At 37.9% G+C, this 22,026-nt stretch overlaps 1 protein-coding gene across 17 annotated transcripts in view; it reads left to right on the forward strand.

The window, feature by feature from the left end:
- The window catches only part of PTPRK (protein tyrosine phosphatase receptor type K), a 553,640-nt gene extending 549,252 nt beyond the window's left edge, over positions 1-4,388 (forward strand). For 13 of the 17 annotated variants that reach the window (XM_017958332.2, XM_017958334.2, XM_009206122.4 and 10 more), the window contains 2 exons: positions 27-162; positions 2,891-4,388. In XM_017958332.2, coding sequence (XP_017813821.1) covers positions 27-162; positions 2,891-2,944 — 190 coding nt within the window. In that variant the 3' untranslated portion in view covers positions 2,945-4,388. The remainder of the gene's footprint in view (positions 1-26; positions 163-2,890) is intronic. The other 4 variants (XM_017958333.2, XM_017958337.2, XM_017958338.2 and 1 more) reach the window with 2 other exon arrangements.
- Positions 4,389-22,026: the final 17,638 nt, after the last annotated feature.

The raw sequence follows: 22,026 nt of genomic DNA on the forward strand, positions 1-22,026 counted from the left end.
AATGCTTGTGCTTTCTTTGCTTTCAGAAATGGTGGCGGGCGAAGTGGCATGTTCTGTGCGATAGGCATCGTTGTTGAAATGGTGAAACGGCAAAACGTTGTCGATGTTTTCCATGCGGTAAAGACGCTAAGGAACAGCAAGCCAAACATGGTGGAAGCCCCGGTGAGTCACAGCATCTTAGACTTGGAAGGCATCTTAGAGATTAGTTAGTCATATACCTACTTATTGATTTGACTTCATACACACATAGGGAATCAGATGTGAAAATGAGACGTTGTGGGGACTTTCCTGCCTAATTAATAGATTGCTGAGCACGCCCCTCTACCCACAGACACTTAATCACATATCACATAAGTGAAACTATTTTCATTTCATTTGGAAATTTGTAGGATTTTTTTTTTCTGTTATAGCCAAAAAATATTTGCTGCAGTAAACTTTGGTAAATGGTCCTGTAAGAATAAATCCTGTATTAAGGCTGTATGTCTAAGGGATATAGATTTCATAAGTACCTTAGACAGCCAGTATTTTTAAAGGGCAACTGAAATTTAGTTTTGTCAATATCTATAATTATTCATTTTCTGATCAAATTATAAATGGTTAAACTATCATTATTAAGTTTTCAGCTTTTACCAACTGTAGAGGGCAGTTCATATCATGCTACTTGAGCTTGTCAAGGCTCATGAAGTCGGAACATAGCTTACAAAATAAGAGCTGATAGGGGTGTGTGTGTGTGACAGTTCATCTAGGTGAAGCTGTATGCAGAGTAAGAAAGAAAGCAACACTTATCTAACACATTTTACTTCTAACGAGAGGTATCTGTGGGTTACACGTATGTATGTGCATGATGGGATCAGGTTGGGAGCAGCTGTGTAGTGTATGCTCACAGAGAAGTAAACCAGAAAAACCAAGGCATCATTGTTGCTTGCCCTACATTTATCAAGATGATCAGATAACTAGAATGAGCAATTCAATAAACCTTTAAAGTATTTCACCACTTCCTGCTCGTGGATTGCTCACACAAGAGTTGTGTTACTTCCTGAGACAAAATCTGAAGGCTTAGGTTTATACTGTTTCACTTTTGCAAGAGGTACTAGACTTCCACCCTTTCTACAGGTGCCCTCAAACTCCTTCTCAACACCGCCTCATTTCCCTGGGTTGTTGCAGCTGTCTACACAAGATTACATTGATTTTGATTGGGGTGCTGGCTGTGGAGATGAGAAAGGGGGATGAATCGGAGAGATTTTTGAGGGGGAACTCTCAGATTGTCTTAGCAACTGAATGAATAGTGGTTGTGTCTTTAAACTCTTTGCAGTTTGAAGATTTCTTGATGTAAACTGCCTCCATTTTTCAGATCAAGTCTTAAAGTCATCAGTGGGATCACTTCTGACTTCAGAATTCAACTTTTACCTTCAAATTTAACTGACTTCCCACCCTTTTTTAATAAAAATGTAAAAATCTATGGTTAAACTCTGCCATTCTGGAGCCTTCCAAAAAGTTACTGTTTTCCTTTACATTTGTGTCTCATGAATCCTGAACACTCGCCCTCTGATTTGTGTTTAATCAGTGTTGATGATTAGTTTAGTGGGCTATGGAGCTGAGCTGACAAGTTTGGTGAGGAGATTTAGAGTGTAGGCAAAATTGCTGGAAACTGCTTAAAGAGACATAACTATTTCTAGGCACATTTTGGTTCCTTGAATGCACTCGCCACAGTGGTAGGTGAATTTGAATCATACCTACTTGGTAAATAGTGTTGGAATGATAAAGACCTCTTAAGGAAAGTTTTATTACCCTAGTTTATTGCTGGAGACACCTGGAACTTCTCTTCCAAAATAATATGCCTTTTAGACTGTTATCCAGCCTGAATTTTTTCCCACTTGAATGAACTGAGTTGGGAATTTTTAAATGAATTGCATATTATAAGTAATAGTTTATTATATAGTCTCTGAATTTTTCTAAATTCTTATTATGGAGCAAGTCCATAGATGGGCTTAGAGGAAAGGCTGTTTTAACTCTAAAATGTTATTGCCAATATGTTGTCTTAAACATATAAAGGCAGCAGAAATAAATGTTCAGGTATAAGTAGGCTCAAAATTTAAGGACCACTAACCATTCTTGAAAAATTTGCTTAAATACTCTGATGGACAAAAACAGTGTCAAAAATTAAGAATTTGAAATTGCATAAATGGCTGTTTAAAATGGCTGACTCTTTTTTTCTCAAGGAAATCATCGGAAATATATGGAGAAAAACATTTGCAGTTGATCACTATAGCATTATAAAATAGAGAAAATAAGAAAAGCAACTTAATAGTCAAACAATACATATGTTTGATTTTTATGTGGTATTAAAAGATGTTAAATAACGTGGAAAAAGAATTGCAACAGTGTTAAATTTTAAAAGTTACATTTAAAATTATATTTTGAAGTATACATAGTTATATTTATTCTAAGATAATTATTTCAACCATGCACAAAAAGAACTGAGGCAAACTAAGGTGATATTTTAACAATTTCTTCTGATGATAGAATTATAACTCTTTTTCTCATTCTTTATATTTGTTCAGAATTTGTATATTCTTTAGATTTGTACAGAATTGTTCTGTAATGATCAAGTATTACTATTATAATCAGATAAAAAATTTTAGACATTTAAAAAATTGATGGAAAATATGAGTCTAAGATAAAATGTCTTTTTAATATAAATTTCCTTTTTCTTAAATGGATCATTAGACTCAAGTATAAAATATGTATGCCTAGATATTAATCTCATATATAGAAAAAATAAATTGTAATCCTTGAGTTATCTAAATTGGTTGTCAAGTTTCATTTGGTAACTGTTATTTAATGTTAGTCTCTTTCTTAACTGTTCTCACTGTGTTTTGACATCTTTCAGGAGCAATACCGTTTCTGCTATGATGTAGCTTTGGAGTACCTGGAATCATCTTAGTTGGGTGAGACTCTTTAACGTGCATCTATGAAGAAACCTGTTCATCTATTGAGCCAGCAACTGTTGTACCTGTTACACTTGTGCAGAAAGATTTTAATGTGGGGGGTGGGAGACTTTTACATTTGAGAGGTAAAAGTATTTTTCTTATGAAGTTGTGTATCTTAATAAAAAGGACTGAATTAGTTTTTATTACTATATTAAAGCATCAACATTTCATGCCACATAAATTATATTTAATAAGAACCAGATTGAAATGAGAACTTATTGGTGTTTGTACAGTGAACATGCCACCTTTTTTCTCATGGTTTCAGTAGAACAGCTACCATATGTTGCATGAGTTCATACTTTCTACGTGGCGTTTTTCTCCCTTTCTAAAATGAAAGCTGATGAATCTCAAAAGGAAGAAGAAAAGAAAAGCTGTGCAAATTCATAGTAAAGTTCATTTTTTATATGTTTCCAGTGTAGCAGATCTCTATATAAATATATAAATATATATAACTGGCTTATTTTCTTTTAATGTGCAATGATGGCTGGATCATTTAAAGTTCTTTTTAGAAAATAACATAAGCCAAAGACTCAAGTGTAAATATGTCTATATGGAGAAAGCACATTATATTTATTGGTTACTTACATTCCTTTTTTGATGGCTAAAATACTACCACCACACAATCATCTTTTTTTTCCTGAAGAAAGCTTTTTCTTTAGCTAAAATCAATTGTAAACGATTTTTGTAGATTATTTTTTGTATGTTTTAGTGTAAGTAGAGGATAAACTTTTTATTCATAAACCAGGAAGCAATGTTCTTTATAGTGATTCTCTTGTGTACATGCTTGTGAATTAAATTTGTGTAAAATCCCTTGGCAATTGGGTCTTTTAATATAGGACCAAATTAAAACATTTTACTGAAAATGTATAGTTTTTCACAATTTCATTAGGTAAATAATGGTTTGGTGATCATACATGAGAAATGTACACATTAAAAGGCCTTGCTGACAACTTACACAATGTTGAACACAGGCTTTAAGCATCGTTTAAATTTTAAAGGAATTGATTTTTTCAGCCTGTGGCCCAGCACTGGTCAGGAAAACAAGATGGCAACATATATGCTTTCAGGGTCAAATTTTAGCAAACTGTAAACTGTTAGGGTGATAAAATGTTTCTCTTGATGTTTACATGCACAAGCTTTGGATTCTGACTATAAAAAGTGTGAACAAATCAATGCCAGATTCCTGTTTTGCGCATTGTCATGGGATTCTTAAGTGAACATTTCTAAATGTGGTCTTGTTCACATGCTCCATGTAGCCGTAACTTCACGTCATCAGCTTGCAGTTTGTAATTGACTAAAGCATTCCAGTGTCCTCTTTCTAGATTGCCAGCTCATGACATGGTGCTTATAAAGATTTAATTAAAGTAAGAATGAAATAAAGTTTTTATAATTATAACAGTTATTGTTTGCACATCATTTTTGCCTCTTAATGTTCATGCATTCACTACTAAATGAGTAGCTTATTCCTACACTCGTTGATACGAATAGGCCACAAAAACTCTACTCAAAGTAAAACTAATTTCCAACCTCTAGTTTCTTTTATTTTTATTTTCTTAATTGAATGCCAAAATGTCCAGTAGCTGGAGGTGGAAAAGGCAGGGAGATTGACATCATTTTTTGTTTGTTTGTTTCTATATTTATCCATGTATGTAACACACATTTTCCATTTATGTATGTCACTATCCATTTATGTAATACACATCTTACTTTTTTCTTATAACCAACTTGACAAATGGTACTTATCATCCCTATTTTACAGATGATGAAATGGAAGCTAATGAGAAGGTACATGATTTGTCAACAGATTCATTCTTACTTAACAGCTATGTCTTTACTGCTAAACACATTGTTTCCCAACTGTCACAAAGATAGACAAAAAAAAAAGAAAATGTGTGACTTTTAAAACAATTCAGGTAAAGCAACCTTTTCCTAGGAAAGCTGATTTTCATTTAAACATGGAGACATTGAACAAAAAAATCCACAAACTCGCCCAAGATTTTTTTTTTTACACCCAGTAATGTTTATTATGTTATCCTATAGAAGATTCTGTTTCACTGTGTGACCCTGACTTCATTTCTACTCATGATTGCACCACACACCAGCAGAATTATCATGAGCACAACTGTCCACAAAGCTCAGAGGTCTATGCGGCCTCTGAAATTCAAAGAACAAGAGTTCTCTTTCTTTGTAACAGGAAGTTGAAATATCATGCTTGCTATTGTTTGGGCACCACAGAAGCCGCTTTATCAGGAGACAGTGGGAGAGGGGTTGCCTGTTGCTCTCAAAACTCATATTCAAAAGTTCATATCTTATACCCCTAAGGGGCTCTGTAAATAGTCTTGTGCATAACTATGTTCTCCGACACCCCTGGCTGTGTCCCTCTGGGCAGATGTCCTGGTGCTGGCTGGGGATGGGGTCCCCTTCCACTGGCAGAGCTCTACATGCTTTTCATAGTTTAGGGCTTCCTAGTCCTACTTTAGTTATTCCTTAAATGACTGTCATGTCATTTAATTTTAGAGACCCCCATCTATAATTATTACTAAGGAAATGTTGGAAGTGTTTGGGCCAGAGACACACACACCAGCAACTGGGAATTTTTGAGTTTTAAAACCATTCTTGAAAATAAGTGTTAGCTCTCTTAGAGCTGTCTCCTAGCCTTTTCTAATACTTAGGCTTTGGAGTCTGTATTAGGGTTCTCTAGAGAGACACAACTAATAGGATAAATATATAAAGGAGTTTATTAAATATAAGCTTACATGATCACAAGGTCCCACAATAGACTGCAAGCTTGAGGAGCAGAAGAGCCAGTCTGAGTCTCAAAACAGAAGAACTTGGAGTCCGATGTTCAAGGGCAGGAAGCATCCAGCACAGGATAAAGATGTAGACTGGGAGGTTAGGCCAGTCTTGTCTTTTCACGTTTTTCTGCCTGCTTTATATTTGCTGGTAGCTGATTAGATTGTCCCCACCAGGTTAAGGGTGGATCTGCCTTCCCCAGCCCACTGACTCAAATGTTAATCTCTTTTGGTAACACCCTCACAGACACACCCAGGATTAATACTTTGTATCCTTCAATCCAATCAAGTTGACACTCAGTATTAACCATCAGAGTCTTTAGATAAAGGTGTTGCTGTGTTGCAGCCAAATGATCTCACATTTAAAGATAAACAAAACGGGAGATATTTTTTGCCTGGACATGGAGAGGCCACCTGTTTATCTCCACACTGATGTGCTGATGTGCTCATTCAGTCTTCATCTTACCACAAGAATCTCTTGAGTTCCAGGCATACATGTCGTAAACTTGGAATTCAGACACCAACAGCTGTTCCTTCTCATATCTACTCTGTTCCCAGAAAGTGGTGTAAAAGAAGAAGTTCTTGGCATCTGAATTTAATAGATACCAGTAAATACTAAAATGCAGAAGAGCAGCGGCTGGTTGTAGCTCAACTGAAAATATGAGATGGGTAGTCTACTAGCTTTGGAAGACCACTTTTGACATTTGCCTTTTTTTTTTTTTTTTTTTTGAGATGAAGTTTTGCTCTTGTCGCCCAGGATGGAGTGCAATGGTGCAATCTTGGCTCACTGCAACCTCAACCTCCCATGTTCAGGTGATTCTCCTGCCCCAGCCTCCCAAGTAGCCGGGATTACAGGCACCTGCTACCACGCCCCACTAATTTTTGTATTTTTAGCGGAGACGGGGGTTTGCCATGTTGGCCAGGCTGGTCTCGAACTCCTGACATCAGGGGATCCACCCGCCTCAACCTCCCAAAGTGCTGGGATTACAGGCATGAGCCACCATGCCCAGAGATTTGCCTAACTTTCATAGGGGAGTGACAATTGAGCATTTATATTTAATTTCTGTGCACTTTGGCAAGCGTTCTTTATAATAACAAAATAGCCAGAAATCAATAATCCATCACATATCCTGGGTATAATATGTAATATTTACCCTATAAAATGTTTCCATAGGCAGAGACTCCACATCCTTCCTAGACTTATTTCAGTGTTTTAGTAAGCACCCCTATTTAATGTAGAGTCTTGTGTGCCATTTCATTCAACACTAAGTGAAGATAGAAGGCAACCGGCTGTGCCTCCCTTAATCATTTCTACTTACATATTATTTCATAGTCTCACAGGTTAGGGAGGTTTGGAGTAAAAGACATATCTGAATTTGTTCACACCTCCTGTCTATTCAAGCAGTCTGCAGAGTATTTGAGTATTATTATATCTCTCTGAAACTAAAAGGAAAAGCTCTGTCTTGGGATCTACTTTAAGTAAGCTATAAGTGGCTTTTGGAATATAAATTCTCCAAAAATCAATGGAAATGTGGTAGATATATATGACACTTCTGAACTTCCAGCTTCCTCCAAAGTGAATTGAAAGGCTAACCTGGAAGATAACGAACAACACAGAGACCCTGTTGTTACCAAATCCAGAAAGACACCAATAGAGAGTTTCTAAACCACGGAAGAAAACATAGGTCACTATGGAATATCTGAAAGCTCCCTCTTTAATGTTAAGACTATGTTGAAACTAATCAACTACATCCGAATAAATCAGCACTCAATTTTCTGTGTTAGATGTTAAGTATTGTCAATCATTTAATACGATTGGCAAGTCCATCATCATGAGATATTATCTGTCATAAAATGCCTTCCACCTCATGTTTTTTGGGCAGATTTGATTCGTCTTTTAGGTTATATTAGTCTTGATTCAGTCAGGAATATGTAGCACTTAGGCCATAAGAATCAAACCCTTGGTATTTAGATGTAATCTATGCAGTCTATTCACATATAGAATATGAAGAACAGGAATATCTAAATTGAGTCACCAATGACTTCTTATTTTGTTTTTATATTTATTTTATTTTATTTCATTTTATTTCTTGAGATGAAGTCTCACTCCATCTCCCAGGCTGGAGTGCAGTGGCATGATCTTGGCTCCCTGCAACCTCTGCCTCCTGAGTTCAAGTGATTCTCCTGCCTCAGCCTCCCAAGTAGCTGGGATTACAGGTGAACACCACCATGCCTGGCTAATTTTTGTATTTTTAGTAGAGACGGGGTTTCACCTTGTTGGCCAGCCTGGTCTCAAACTCCTGACCTCATGATCCGCCCGCCTTGGCCTCCCAAAGTGCTGGGATTACAGGCGTGAGCCACCATGCCTGGCCTCTTTTCTTAAATAGAAATTAGAATGTACAGATAGGCAAAGGCCATGCATTTAGACGATACTGCATGGTTGAGGAGACAAAATGTAACTGAGAAAGTAGAGAAAAATATGGATGTCATGGCATTCACCTACTATTTGTTGAGAAAGCAGTGGGAAATTCATGCCTGCAAGACCAGCAGGGACAGTGAGTGCGGGAAGTGGGCCATGTATATTTAAGAATGGTCACTTAGGTCATATTATTACAATGGACGTCCTTAGCTTGTGTGTTTCCTAATAGGAATATTTTTCATCTCTACAAAATATTCTGCCTCCTGGTTTTATTAAAACACATGTTCCTATTGATTACTCTTGCATTTTCCCACTAAATGGATACTAGATATTCTGCCACATTCAGCTGTACTGTAAGAAACACAAAAAATGTGAGTGATGGTAAATGGTACCTGCTGTTTGACATGGGGACAAAAGGGAGCAATGTGGGGAGGGCTTCCCCCACTGGGACTCAAAAGCACATTGAACACCTGCACCAGCACTACCTTCCAGCAGCCTTTGCTGCACAGGGATATGGACCCAAGCATGGCCCAGTTCCCAAGAGAATGTAGAAATCAAAATGTTTAGATTAATTTAGAAAGTTCTCGAATGTTGGTAACCAATTAAGTTTAGAAATATAGATGAAAACAAACCTCTGGTCCAATTCTGTGTAGAACAAACAAACCCTGTCTGAAGGCTACACTTGCTGTGGTTGTGTAAGAGCTTCATGCTCCCAGTCTGTGAGCTCCGTCATGGAATAACTGGTTTTACTGTTTTGACCTTTTTAAAACATTTAAAAGAAATATGAGTTTTAGCTGTCTTAAAATAGCTATCATAACTGTTTTCCATACATGTTCTTTTTTCCTATTTGCTTCGTTTCCTCACTTATTTTTCTGTTTTAAAAATGCATGTAGATGAATCTTGACTCCTAAGATAAAAACAAAACAACAACAAAAACAAGATCAGCTTCTCTTTCTGCTTCTTTGTACCTGGACTAACCTCAGAAAAGCGTATTTCAGAAAATAATTCACACATTTTACCTAGTAAGCACTCCCCAAAATGATGAGTAGGAGATAATTCTTCTGGAAATAATAATACTGAGAACTCAAAAGGGGAGCAGTTGTTCTGTGAGCCGTGGGATGGCCAGAACCATTTTAGTCACAAGTGCAGAATAGCATCTGTAGAAGCATCGCATTTCCAGATTGTGATGATGCCTGCTGACTTCCATGGCAGGTGTAAAGCAGTGTGGGCTCTTGCCAGCTCACAATGGGAACCTGAACTCTAGTTCTATAAATCTAATTACCTGAAGCACAGTCAGCAGACCGAAATTGATTTCTCTTCACCTTCATGTTATATTCTTGGAATGATAAAGTGAGTATGTATTCATTAATTACTTATTTTTCAATGTCAAGTTTTTTATTGCCTGTGATCAAATGTGGTCATTGAGGAAAAAGAATCTCATTTTCTCATAAGAAATTAGAGGATTGGCTTTTTTTCTCATGACATTGTAGAACATCAGAGGGTATTTAGAAATTATCTAATTCCATGCCCTTGTTGTTAAGGTTAAGAAATTAAAACCTGGTGAAGTCATATGTCTATCTAAAGAGAGCCATCTAATAAATAGTTTAAGCTTTGCAGGCTATTGGCTTATGTTACCTTGTTGCCAGGAGACTTTCCCTTGAAGATTTGCTGAAGAAGTTCTTCAAACAGGAAGTAAATGATAGAAGAAGGAGTTTTCAAGTATCAGGAAAGGAGAAAGAACAATGGATAGTAGAATTATGGGTACCTACAAAAACATTATTTACATTTATTTATCTCATAGGTCATTTTTGATGATTGAAACAAAAAAATTCCAACACCATCTGAGACTCAATAAAATGATAGTTAAAAGTGGGAAAGGAAAGACATCTAAGTAGAAGTAAGGTTTTTATACTTCATTGGACATGGTAAAATATTGATACCACTAGATTGTAATACATCACATGTTACAGTATAATCATCAAAAACAAAAAAACACTGACAAAAGTATATGAAAAAATATGCTCAAATGCACTATAAATGAATCAAGACGGAATCCCCTAAATGTTCACATAACCCACAGGAAGGTAAGGAAAGAGAAACAGATGAATAAGAACCAGAGAAAATAAACAGAAAACAAATAAATGACAATTGTTAAAGTATCAATAATTACTTTAATTTTCCTTTAAAAGCCAATAAAACATATAATTTGACAGACTGGATAAAAGCCAACTACAAAGAACATGACCCACCTATATAATATGTACAAGAATCTCAGTTCATATTCAATGAAATGGGTAGTTTGAGAGTAAAGGGAAGGAAAATGGTGTACACCATGCAAACAGTGAATTTAAAAAATCATGAGTGACTATAGTAACATCTGTTAAAGTAGACTCATGCAAAAATAACATTACTACAAACGTAGAGGGTGATTAATGAGAAAAGGATCAATCCACAAGGAAGACACAATGGTGCTAACTATACACACCAAAACACCGAGTCCCCAAATGAATCAAAAACTGATAGAGAGGAAATTAGAGAAATCTACAATTATAGTTGGAAACTTCAAATGCCTGCTTTCTGCAACTGGTAGAATTACTAGACAGAAAATCAATTAAAATACAGAAGTCTACAGTACAATCAATCACCAGATCTAATTGATGAAATATAGAATACTCAGCAACAGCAAAATACACTTTATTCAAGTTCCTATGGAACATTTAACAAGATAAATTATATCATGGACCATAACATAAACCCCAACAAAATATTTTTAAAATAATTCTATAGAGTATGGTCTTTGGCCGTAAAGGTATCAAACTAGAATTAAATAACAGAAAGACAGTAGGAAAGTCTCTAAATACATGGTAATTAAGCTATACTCTCCTAAGTAATTCATGAGTTAAGGAAAAAGTTTCAAAGAAAACTTTTTAAGGACAGAACTGGAAGAACTGTAAGTATCAAAATTTCTGAGAGACAGCTGAAGTAGTCCTGAGCAGGAAATTTATAGCATTAAATGCTTACGTTTGAAATGATGGAAGCTCTCAAATCAATTACCTAAGAACCTATCTCAAGAAAACACAAAAAGAAGGAAAACAAAAGCAAACAGAAGGAAGGAAATAATAAAGATAAGAGCAGAAATCAATGGCAATGAAAATAATAAAACATTAAAGAATATCAATAAAAAAATATTCCAAAAATATTGATGAAATTGATAAATCTCTAACAAGACAGACAAAAATTAAAATGAAAAAATAAGTATCAAGATTGAAACAGAACATCATTACAGATACTGCACACATTAAAAAGATAGTTGAGGTCGGGCGCAGTGGCTCACGCCTGTAATCTCAGCACTTTGGGAGGCCGAGGCAGGCGGATCACGAGGTCAAGAGATCGAGACCATCCTGGCTAACATGGTGAAACCCCGTCTCTACTAAAAATACAAAAAAAAATTAGCCGGGCGTAGTGGCGGACGCCTGTAGTCCCAGCTTCTGGGGAAGCTGAAGCAGGAAAATGGCGTGAACCTGCGAGGCAGCGCAGCTTGCAGTGAGCCGAGATCGCGACACTGCACTCCAGCCTGGGCAACAGAACGAGACTCCATCTCAAAAAGAAAAAAAAAAAAGATAGTTGAGTCAGCAATCCCATTACAGCAATCCCATTATACCCAAAAGAGAATAAATCATTCTGCCAAAAAGACACATGCACTTGTATGTTCATCCATATGCTGTTCACAATAGCAAAGACATGAAATCAACCGAGGGGTCCATCAATGATAGCTTGGATAAAGAAAATGTGGTAGATACACACGATGGAATACCATGCAGCCATAAAAAAAAGGATGAAATTATGTCCTTTGCAGCAACATGAATGGAGCTGAAGGCCATAATTCTAAGTAAATTAATGCAGGAACAGAAGACCAAATACCACATGTTCTCACTCATAAATGGGAGCTAAACATAGAGTACACATGGACATAAATATGAGAACAATAGACACTGTGGAGTACTATAGAATGGGCAGGGCATTACAAAACTATCAGGTACTATGCTCACTTTTGGGGTGACAGGAGCTGTACTCCAAACTTCAGCACCACATAATATTCCCACTTAATAAACCTGCACATATACCTACTGTATCTAAAATAAAAGTTGAAATTTAAAAAAAGAGAATACTGAAAAAAAAAAACTTTATATTAACAAATTGGACAATTTACCAAAAAAATGGGCAAATTTCTGAAACACTGCTAACTGTTAAAACTCAACTAAGATAAAACTGATATTCTGGAAAATATATAAAATAAAAGCAACCCAATAAAAGCAGTACCATTAAAGAAATTGAGTTTATCATTTACAAATCTCAAAAAAGAAATACCTGAGCTTAGACTGTTTCATTGGAAATTTCTAATAAACATGTAAAGAATTAGCACTAATTCTACACAATCTTTTCCAAGAAAACAGAAGAGGAGAAAACACTTTTGAATTTCCAAGATCTGGACAGGAAAGCACACAGATTACAGCTTTGCAGAGGACCCAGTTAAGGCATGCCTAGACTTCCTATCCGCAGAAACTGTGAGATCATATATGTATATTGTTTTTTAAGTCTTTGAGTCTGTGGTAATTCATTACATTGCATGGAAAACTAATACAAGAGGAAGCGAAAGCAGAAAAAAATATAATTAATATATATAAAAATATACACTACAAACAATGAAAGAAATACACATAGCTCCTATAATCCTCATTTCTGTAATGGGCCATGAACCCATGGTTAGTATTTATGGTTTCCCTTTTATGGGATACAGGCCCATTGCCCCATTGCCCTCAACTAGCACGTGAGGGTGGGGGTAACCCAAATCTTAATATCTGAAGCATCTAGAACTGCTTTTATTGGGCTGCTTTTATATCCTGTTAACCATTAGTGCTGGACATGAAAATACAGAGACGTGTCTTCAGTTTCCTGTGGTTACTATAACAAGTTACCACAAACTTGGTGGCTTCAAACAATGAAACTTTATCCTCTCACAGTTCTGGAGGCCAGAAATCAGACATCACGGTATTGGCATAGTTGATTCCTTTTTGAAGCTCCTAGGGAAAATCTGTCCCATGTTTCTCTCCAAGACTTTTTGGCTGCCGGTGGCCTTGGACATTCCTAGGATCTTTAACATTCTTGACTTGTAGACATATAACTCTAATCTCTGCCTCCAGCTTCTCATGGACTACTTCTCTGCATTTCTCCTCTTCTGATCCATGTCTTCTTCAAGGACACCTGTCATCAGATTTAGGGCTCACCCTGGTTATTCAGGATGATCTCATTTCAAGATCCTTACCTTAATTAAAAGTGAAAAACAAAACAAAACAAAACAAAAACATAAAAAACTCCTTTTCCAAATAATATTACATTCACAAGTCTAGATAGCCATACCTTTTCGGGGTAGGGGGTGGGGAGCACCATTCAAGCCACAACAGAGGTGCTCCAGAAAAGCCCTTAAATTCTAAACAGTCATCCTGGCCCCAGGAACCATATACTTGACAATTAGTATCAATCACCCAATCAGTACAAAAACCCGACAGCCCTGTCCACTCCCATGTCTATTGTTTAACTCAAAAGGAGCCTTGAAGCCCAGGCAGCAGGGTCAACTTCCAGCTCAATGAAACCATTATTAGGTCCTCTGAGAAATAAAATTCCAAGATCAATAAAGCCAAAATGTCAAAGATGGAAAGCAGAAAACTGTGATTGCTTCATTGGTTGCAATATTGAGAATAACCTCTTCTACTTTCATTCCTTGTTTCAGCTGCCTGTATCACTGATCCAGTCTAACAGGGCCAGGAAGCACAGGCACAGCCATGTGAGGGACCAATCTGGATTCAGGAAGCCACCATTTCTAGGAGGCCAGGGATACACGTGCACAAGTGTGTGTATGTTCGGATACACGCTTCTAACATGTTTCCAAAGATATGCCCTACAACATTTATGACCTACCAGATCATCCAACGATATCCAATATAAAATCACAAAATTTTTGGACCACCCTCCAATAGTAGATGATCCAAATAAACAAATCCCATGTATTGAATCTAGAGAAAAAAATATTATGTAACCTTTAATCCCTGAGTCCATAATCTCTTTTTCAAATGGAAAAAGTACCCTTTTGCATATAGTCCTTTTCTTACTGTTGGGGTATTAAGTTAGTGCAAAAGTAATTGTGGTTTTGGACCATGAATTTTAAACCAGGCTCAAATACATCTTTATTAGTCAAAATCAGAACCATTATAATCAACACATTTTTGCCAACGATAAGTTTGTTTATTCCTGTAGTGTAAAAATTTGTAGTGTAAAGCATTTTCTGCATCCTGTTGGTTGTGGAAGTGTTTTCCCTGCATGATGTTGTTGAGATATTTGAAGAAGAGGTAGTCAGTTGGCAAAGGTCAGGTGAATACGGCAGATGAGGCAAAACTTCATAGCCCAATTCATTCAACTTTGGAAGCACTGGTTGTGTAACGTGCAGTCGGGCATTGTCGTGAGAATTTGGCCCTTTCTGTTGACCAATGCCAACTGCAGGCATTGCAGTTTTCGGTGCATCTAATTGATTTGCTGAGCATACTTCTCAGATGTAATGGTTTTGCTGGGACTCCAAAAGCTATAGTGGATCAGATTGGCAGCAGGCCACCAAACAGTGCCCATGACCTTTTTTTGGTGCAAGAAGTTTTGGAGTTTCTTTTTGGTCCAACCACTGAGCTGGGCTTCTCCGGTTGTCACGTACAATCCACTTTTTATCACATGTCACAATCCAATCAAGAAATGGTTCATTGTTGTTGCATAGAATACGAGAAGATGACACTTCAAAACGATGATTTTTTAAGAGAAGATGACACTTCAAAATGATGATTTTCTTTTTTTCACTCAGCTCATGAGGCACCCACTTATTAAGCTTTTTCACCTTTCCAATTTGCTTCAAATGCCAAACGACTGTAGAATGGCCAATATTGAGTTATTCAGCAACTTCCCATGTAGTCGTAAAAGGATCTGCTTCAGTGATTTCTCCCAATTGGTGGATGTCAACTTCCAACGGCCAGCTACTACACTCCTCACCTTCAAGGCTCTCTTCTCCTTGGCAAAACTTCTTGAACCCCCACTGCACTGTACGTTCATTAGCAGTGCCTGAACCAAATACGTTGTGGATGCTGCAAGTTGTCTCTGCTGCTTTATGACCGGTATTGAACCCGAATAAGAAAATCGCTCAAATTTGCTTTTTGTCTAACATCATTTACATAGTCTAAAATAAACAGCAAGTAACAAGTCATTAGCAAAAAAAGCACATAAAGCCAGAAATACCCATTAAAATGATATATGGCATAACCACATTTATTTAAGAATGTATTCCAGTATCAAATGGCAAATTCCAACAATGCAAAAACCTCATTATGTTTGCATCAACCTAACAGAAGTATGCAAAGGAAAAGGAATATGAAACAGTGTTTAAATCAAAATCTTGTGCTGTCTAAAACAATGCCCATGGAAATAAAACCAGAGAAGGAAAGCAGAAAGACCAACAAAATATATACATCAAATAAACAAGACAAGTGTTGGATAGTGGTATGTGCTAAGCAGAGTGATTTCAAAAAGGGTGATGTTTCGACAAGTAACCTGGATCTCCAAAAAGAATAAGGGAAAGGATCCTTTCAATCCACAGCCCTAAAATAGGAATAGGTTGGATGTGTACAAGAAAGAGCAAGTGGCTAGTAAGGCTGGTGCACACTGACAGCAGTACATGAGGTCAGTGAAAGTGGTCCACAGTGCCCGGAGCTTTGCAAGCCAAAGACAGGATTTTGAATATATTATTCATCACTGTCTTCCATTCTCTACATCCTCACACTGCATAATCCAGAGCTTAATTTATTGCATTGCAAATGGTATTGCATTTGCATTGCATTGCAAAGTTTCAATAAATGTTTATTAGATATAATTTAAGCCAGGCCTAGAATCCAGGCTTCCTTCTTCTCCTGTGTTTTCCCTACTACATCATACAGTGTTTCTACTTCTAAAAAATCAGACAAATAAATGAAACCCCAAGGCATCGGCTCCTGGGAACTTTCCAGGATTATCCTTTGAGTACACTGGATAGCTCATTCCCCTAAGTACTTTGGCACTTCATTTATAGTATTTCTGAATTCAATGAGTTCTGTAGTAAGTAAATTGACTCAGGACCATGAGAAACAAAAAATAAATCTGGGCCTAAGGAGACTATGGCATGTATCCAGTTCAATATCACGGATTGAACATAAACAAAATCTTCTTCCATTCCAGTCCAAACTCATAAATGATAGCAACACACAAACATATTTTATAAATATAGAGCCCACTGTGAAAACTAGAAAGATAAATCTCATAAATCAGAAATAGAGAGGCTTTTCCAAAAAGAAAAATGGAGAAAGCCATAGCAGTGAGCAGGGGCTGAAACTGTGTGACCTAGGGGGTGCCAGAGAAGATGGGAGAGAATAGAGCCAAACTGCGTCTGCACAGCTGGGGCCTGAAGCACACCAGCCAGGAAAGAAATAGATGCCCTTGACTGAAAGATCAAGATGGACTGAGTCATCCATCTGTACCCATCAGAGCCAGATAGCCTCGAAGCATGTCACTCATCTTGCGTTAAGAGTCCTGAAAGTTTACTAGACTTCCAGCACTGCCATTACAACGTATTCCAGAGTACGTGGCTTAAAACAACAGAAATTTATTTTTTCAGTTCTTAGAGGCTAGAAGTTTGAAATCAAGGCATTGGCAAGGCCATTTTCCCTCCGAAACCTGTAGGGGAAGAATCTTTCCTTGCCTCTTCCTAGCTTCCAATCCTTGGCATTCCTGGCTTGTAGCCACGTCACTCCAATCTCTGCTCCCATCTTTACATGCTGTTCTCCCAATGTCTCTTCTCCTCTTATGATATTAGTCATACTGGATACTGACATAAGTCATACATAGTATCACCTTGTTTTAACTTAACTAATAGTATATGGAATGACTCTATTTCCAAATAAGGTCACCTTCTAAGGTATTGAGGATTCAGACAACTTATATTTTTGGAGGACACAGCCCAACCCACAAAATACAGCAATATAAAACACACCCAGCCAAATTATTCAAGTTGTGAGAATAGAATGGGGATATTTTCAGACATATTCAACCCATAACACTAATGTATACAGAACCGCATTCCCAGCTGCAAGAATATCTTTTTCCTCCATATTTAAATATCCATAAAATATGGTTTTATTGGATTGTAAATGTTATATAAATGTTAGACTGTGGGTATCCTGATGCTGCTTGCTGTTTTTCTCTTAATATGTTTTTGAGATTTATTTACATTGGAAATCTAGTTCATTTTAAAAATTAATGTATAATATTTGATTGTAGCGATATAACCTGTTTTATCAAAACTTTCTCTTATGGATGAATTCTCTATTTGCCTTGTAAGCATCAGTCTCTGCCCTTCTCTACTTTGCTTTCTGTCATAAGAGGCTAACTTCTTGGATCTGCATCACCTGGGGTCCCTTGCTCTCTGCCTTAGAGGAGTTGGTTTGGCCAAGGCAAGGCACCAACAAAAGATCAACTGGTGGGGGGAAAGAGACATGGTACATTCTTCATACTGGTCCATATTTTTTTTTATAATGGCTGCAATTCCTCTACCAATGTCCTGGGAGTCAGTCATTTGCTACATAGCCTCAGCTTTCTAGGTTCCAGTAACACTGCTTTATTCTTGTCTCCATTCAGGCCCAGGGATGATAATAGCTTATAGCTTTTGTTACTTCCTGGTTGTTTTACCAACCCTTATTGGTGCCCCAGCCTTTCTAGTACTACTGTAAATGGTCTTTTTAAAAAAAAAAAAAACATATCCCTCAATTAACTATTTGAGTATGCCATCAATTTCCTGCTGAACTCTTGACTTATACTGTAATTGGTTCCAGAAGTTCCCCTAAAACACAGTTCATCAAATCGTATATGGAGTTGAGTCACTTATATATTGGATGAGTTGCATAGACAGACTTTTTGCCCTGGGGAAATTGAAACCTGGAAATCTGAGGCAAGAAATGGCTGGTACCTTTACTAAAACACATCAGCCTCTGGCATGCAATGTGAACCTACCGACCTAGCAAATGCTTTCTTTTTAGTTTCCATCAGCAAATATAACCCAGAACATCTCACCTTTGCCCAGAGGGTCAGCAGTATAGCTTTGCTGTCTTTTATCAAGACAATATCTGATCTCTGTCATGTTGAGGTCTAGACTAGAGCAGTGATCCTTAAAGTGTCATCTGTGAACTGGTTTCTGGTCCATGTTTCTTATTTGTCCCCAATGAATTAGGAAGTTTGCACCAGAATGTGAACTATACCACTAAGCACACTGGCTCAGCTGACAATTTTTTTCTTACAAAGATTTTTTTGATGAAGGAGTAGTGCATTGATTTATATTCTGGTGGAAGCTCCTTACCTCATTGTTGCAGGCACGTAATTTGGTCTAGAGGGATCTTGATTGTCTCAATATCCAATAGAATACCATGTTGGAGCATATTAATTTTACCATGTCATCAGGAAGAAACTAACAACCTGATGCCTTAGGAAGACAAACACATGACCAGGGAAGGGAGACAAACCATGTGAAATTTCATAGACTTGTGAGCATATGAGGTTTCTAGTGTGACAATGCTGTGAAAATGACAGAATATTCCTTTTCAAATGAGGGACAAGTTGTCTCACTTTGCACAACCCACAGAAGAAAGAGCTCTAGCATTCAGTATGTTTCATTGAAATTGGGACACAACAAATTCCATATTTGGGTATACTACACCAGGTAACCTGTTCCAAGGGATATTTAGAGCAAGGTGGGGTTATGCAGCAGGTCCAGGCTTCTGCGCAAGCTGACCCATCACTTAGACCTGTGACCTAGAAGAGTGAATTGTACTTGAAGTATTTGTGGCAGAAAGGGATAAAATCTGTTGCCAGCAACAATGACATCACAATGTAGACCCCTGAGGTTTTAGAATAAGGCTAATTCCTCTTTTGCAAACTACTATCCTCTATTAGTAAGGCTGCTTTTAATTTGCTACTTGGCCATGGTAGAAAAGGAGCAGCTGACTATGATATGGAACACCAGTGACTATAGGAACAGAGCTACCATCAAGAACTGAGTGCTATCTGACCCACAGAATTATAAAGTGGGATGTGTGCAGCAGTTTTTCATGATTAAATGTAATTGATATATATTAATATAAGACTGAGTCTAAGAAGGTCAAGAAACCACAAGGAAATTTCAAGATTGGTAGCTCAGAATTCTCTAGCATCTGCTCCTGCTCTTCACCTTCTCTTCCTGAACTCATATCTATGACATCGCTGAGATGCTAAAACAATTGTAGTTTTGTTAGCTACAAGATGAGCGACATGTCAGTACCACTTCCACCCTTCTTGTTTTGCAGGGTCTAGACCAGTGGTTGGTAAATAACTCCCCATGGGCCAAATCTAACCTGCCACCTGTTTGTCCTGCTCAAAAGTTAAGAATAATGTTTACATTTTAAAATGGTTTAGCAGGGCCAGGCGTGGTAGCTCACACCTGTAATCCCAGTACTTTGGGAGGCCAAGGCAGGTGGATTGCCTGAGATCAGGAGTTCAAGACCTATCTGGCCAACATGGTGAAACCCTGTCTCTACTGAAAGTACAAAAAAATAGCTAGGCATGATGGCAGGCACCTGTAATCTTAGCTATTCAGGAGGCTGAGAATTGCTTGAGCCTGAGAGGTGGAGGTTGCAGTAAGCCGAGATCATGCCACTGCACTCCAGCCTGGGTATCAGAGCAAGACTCCGTCTCAAAAAAAAAAAAAAATGATTTTGGGGAAGAATCAAATGAAAAATAGGAGTTTGTAATGTGTAATCATTATCCAAAACTCAAATTTTTTTTTGGTTGCTTTCTATACTACAATAGCTAAAGCCTAAAATATTGACTATCTGGCTTTTTATAGAAATGTTTGTCAAATCTGTTCTTGAAGCCTCCGAACTACATTGCCTAAAATGCTTACCAGCAGATTAGATTCTGGTAATGAGAGGGGATTGCAAGAGATTTAGAAGGGAGAAAAGAAGCAGAAGGTAGTTATCTCCTATGGCGTGTAAGAGAACTGCATGGGCTTTGGCAGATGGCTCATAGGAGGTTTTGCCAGCAGCTTCTAGGTATTAGCTTGCAAATTCACCACAGAAGTTCAGCCCAGATCACAAGTGACTCCTGCACTTTATGGGCTCCTGAATTCTAATATCAGTTTCCTCCCAGGCTTTGCTCTTCCCGCCTTCCAAAGTCTTGTGTAAGCCTCACATTCCTATATTTAGTCCCTTCCTCCTCGACATATCTAAAGTGGCTATGTCTTTTTTTGTTTTGTTCTGTTTTTGAGATGGAGTCTTGCTCTGTTGCCAAGCTAGAGTGCAGTAACGTGATCTCGGCTCACTGCAACCTCCACTTCCTGGGTTCAAGCAATTCCCCTGCCTCAGCCTCCTGAGTAGCTGGGACTACTGACCCATGCCACCACGTCCAGTTAATTTTTTGTATTTCAGTAGAGACGGGGTTTTCCCATGTTGGCCAGAATGGTCTCAATCTCCTGGCCTCATGATCCACCCGCCTTGGCCTCCCAAAGTGCTGGGATTACAGGCGTGAGCCACCACGCCCGGCCTAAAGTGGGTGTGTCTTATTTATTTATTTATTTATTTTTGAGATATGGTCTCACTCTGTTGTCCAGGCTGGAGTGCAGTGGCATGAACATGGCTCACTACAGCATCGACCTCCTGTGCTCAAACAATCCTCCCACCTCAGCCTCCTGAGTAACTGGGACCACAGGCGCAGGCCACCATGCCCCACTAATTTTTTGTATTATTTGTAGAGATGGGGTTTCGCCATGTTGCCCAGGTTGGCCTCACACTCCTGGGTTCAAGCGATCCACCTGCCTCGGCCTCCTAAAGTGCTGGGATTACAGGTGTGAGCCACCATGACTGGCCTAAAGTGCCTATTTCTGATTTTCTACCCAAACCTTGACTAAGTCAATAAGAAAAGCACTAAATAAGAAATACAGGGTAACTAGTACGTAGCTACAGCTATAAGAAGAACTGTGTGTTCTGTGAGAGCACATAATGGAATTCTTACCTATTCTGGGAAATAAGGTAAAGTTCCCCTGAGGAAGTGAAAACTGATATTAGATCTGAAAGAATATGAGGAAGCTCTTGCAAAAGACTAGCGCTTCCAGGACAGAAGCAATGTTAGAAGTATGAGGAAAGGCATGCAAATAACGCTTTGGCAGGAAGAACGTCGGTTCTACAAAGAGAAAAATGTGAATGGGACTGAAACTCAGAAAGCAACGTGCCAGAGAAAGCTGGAGCTAGACAGAGAAGCTGTCCCATACAGGACCTTCCAAGCTGTAGGAGGGATTATGGTCTTTCTCCCATAAGCAACGGGGGCCCACCACTCTGTTTTTCTCTCTGTTGGTCACACAAAACTTCATCACAGATGATATGAGAGACGGGGCTTGACTAATGGGTGGAAGAGTTGTGAGAGAGGAGAGTACTACAAAAAAGGCACAAGATAGAAATTGTATACAAATCCGTTTAGCAGGATCGGCGTGGGGATTCCTTTAAAAACAAAGCACAAAGGACCTAACATTGACAGGAGTTTGGATTTTATTTTGTTGTCAATGAAAAGTTATCCAGGCAACCAAAAAGGGCACTTTTCTGGAGACGTTTTTCTCTGGTAGAACTTAAACTGAAACATCAAATTTGAATTAAGGTTGAGAAATACTGTTGGCGTTTGTTAATGATTG

This window comes from Papio anubis, chromosome 6, assembly GCF_008728515.1.
Source record: "Papio anubis isolate 15944 chromosome 6, Panubis1.0, whole genome shotgun sequence".
Classification (NCBI taxonomy): domain Eukaryota; kingdom Metazoa; phylum Chordata; class Mammalia; order Primates; family Cercopithecidae; genus Papio; species Papio anubis.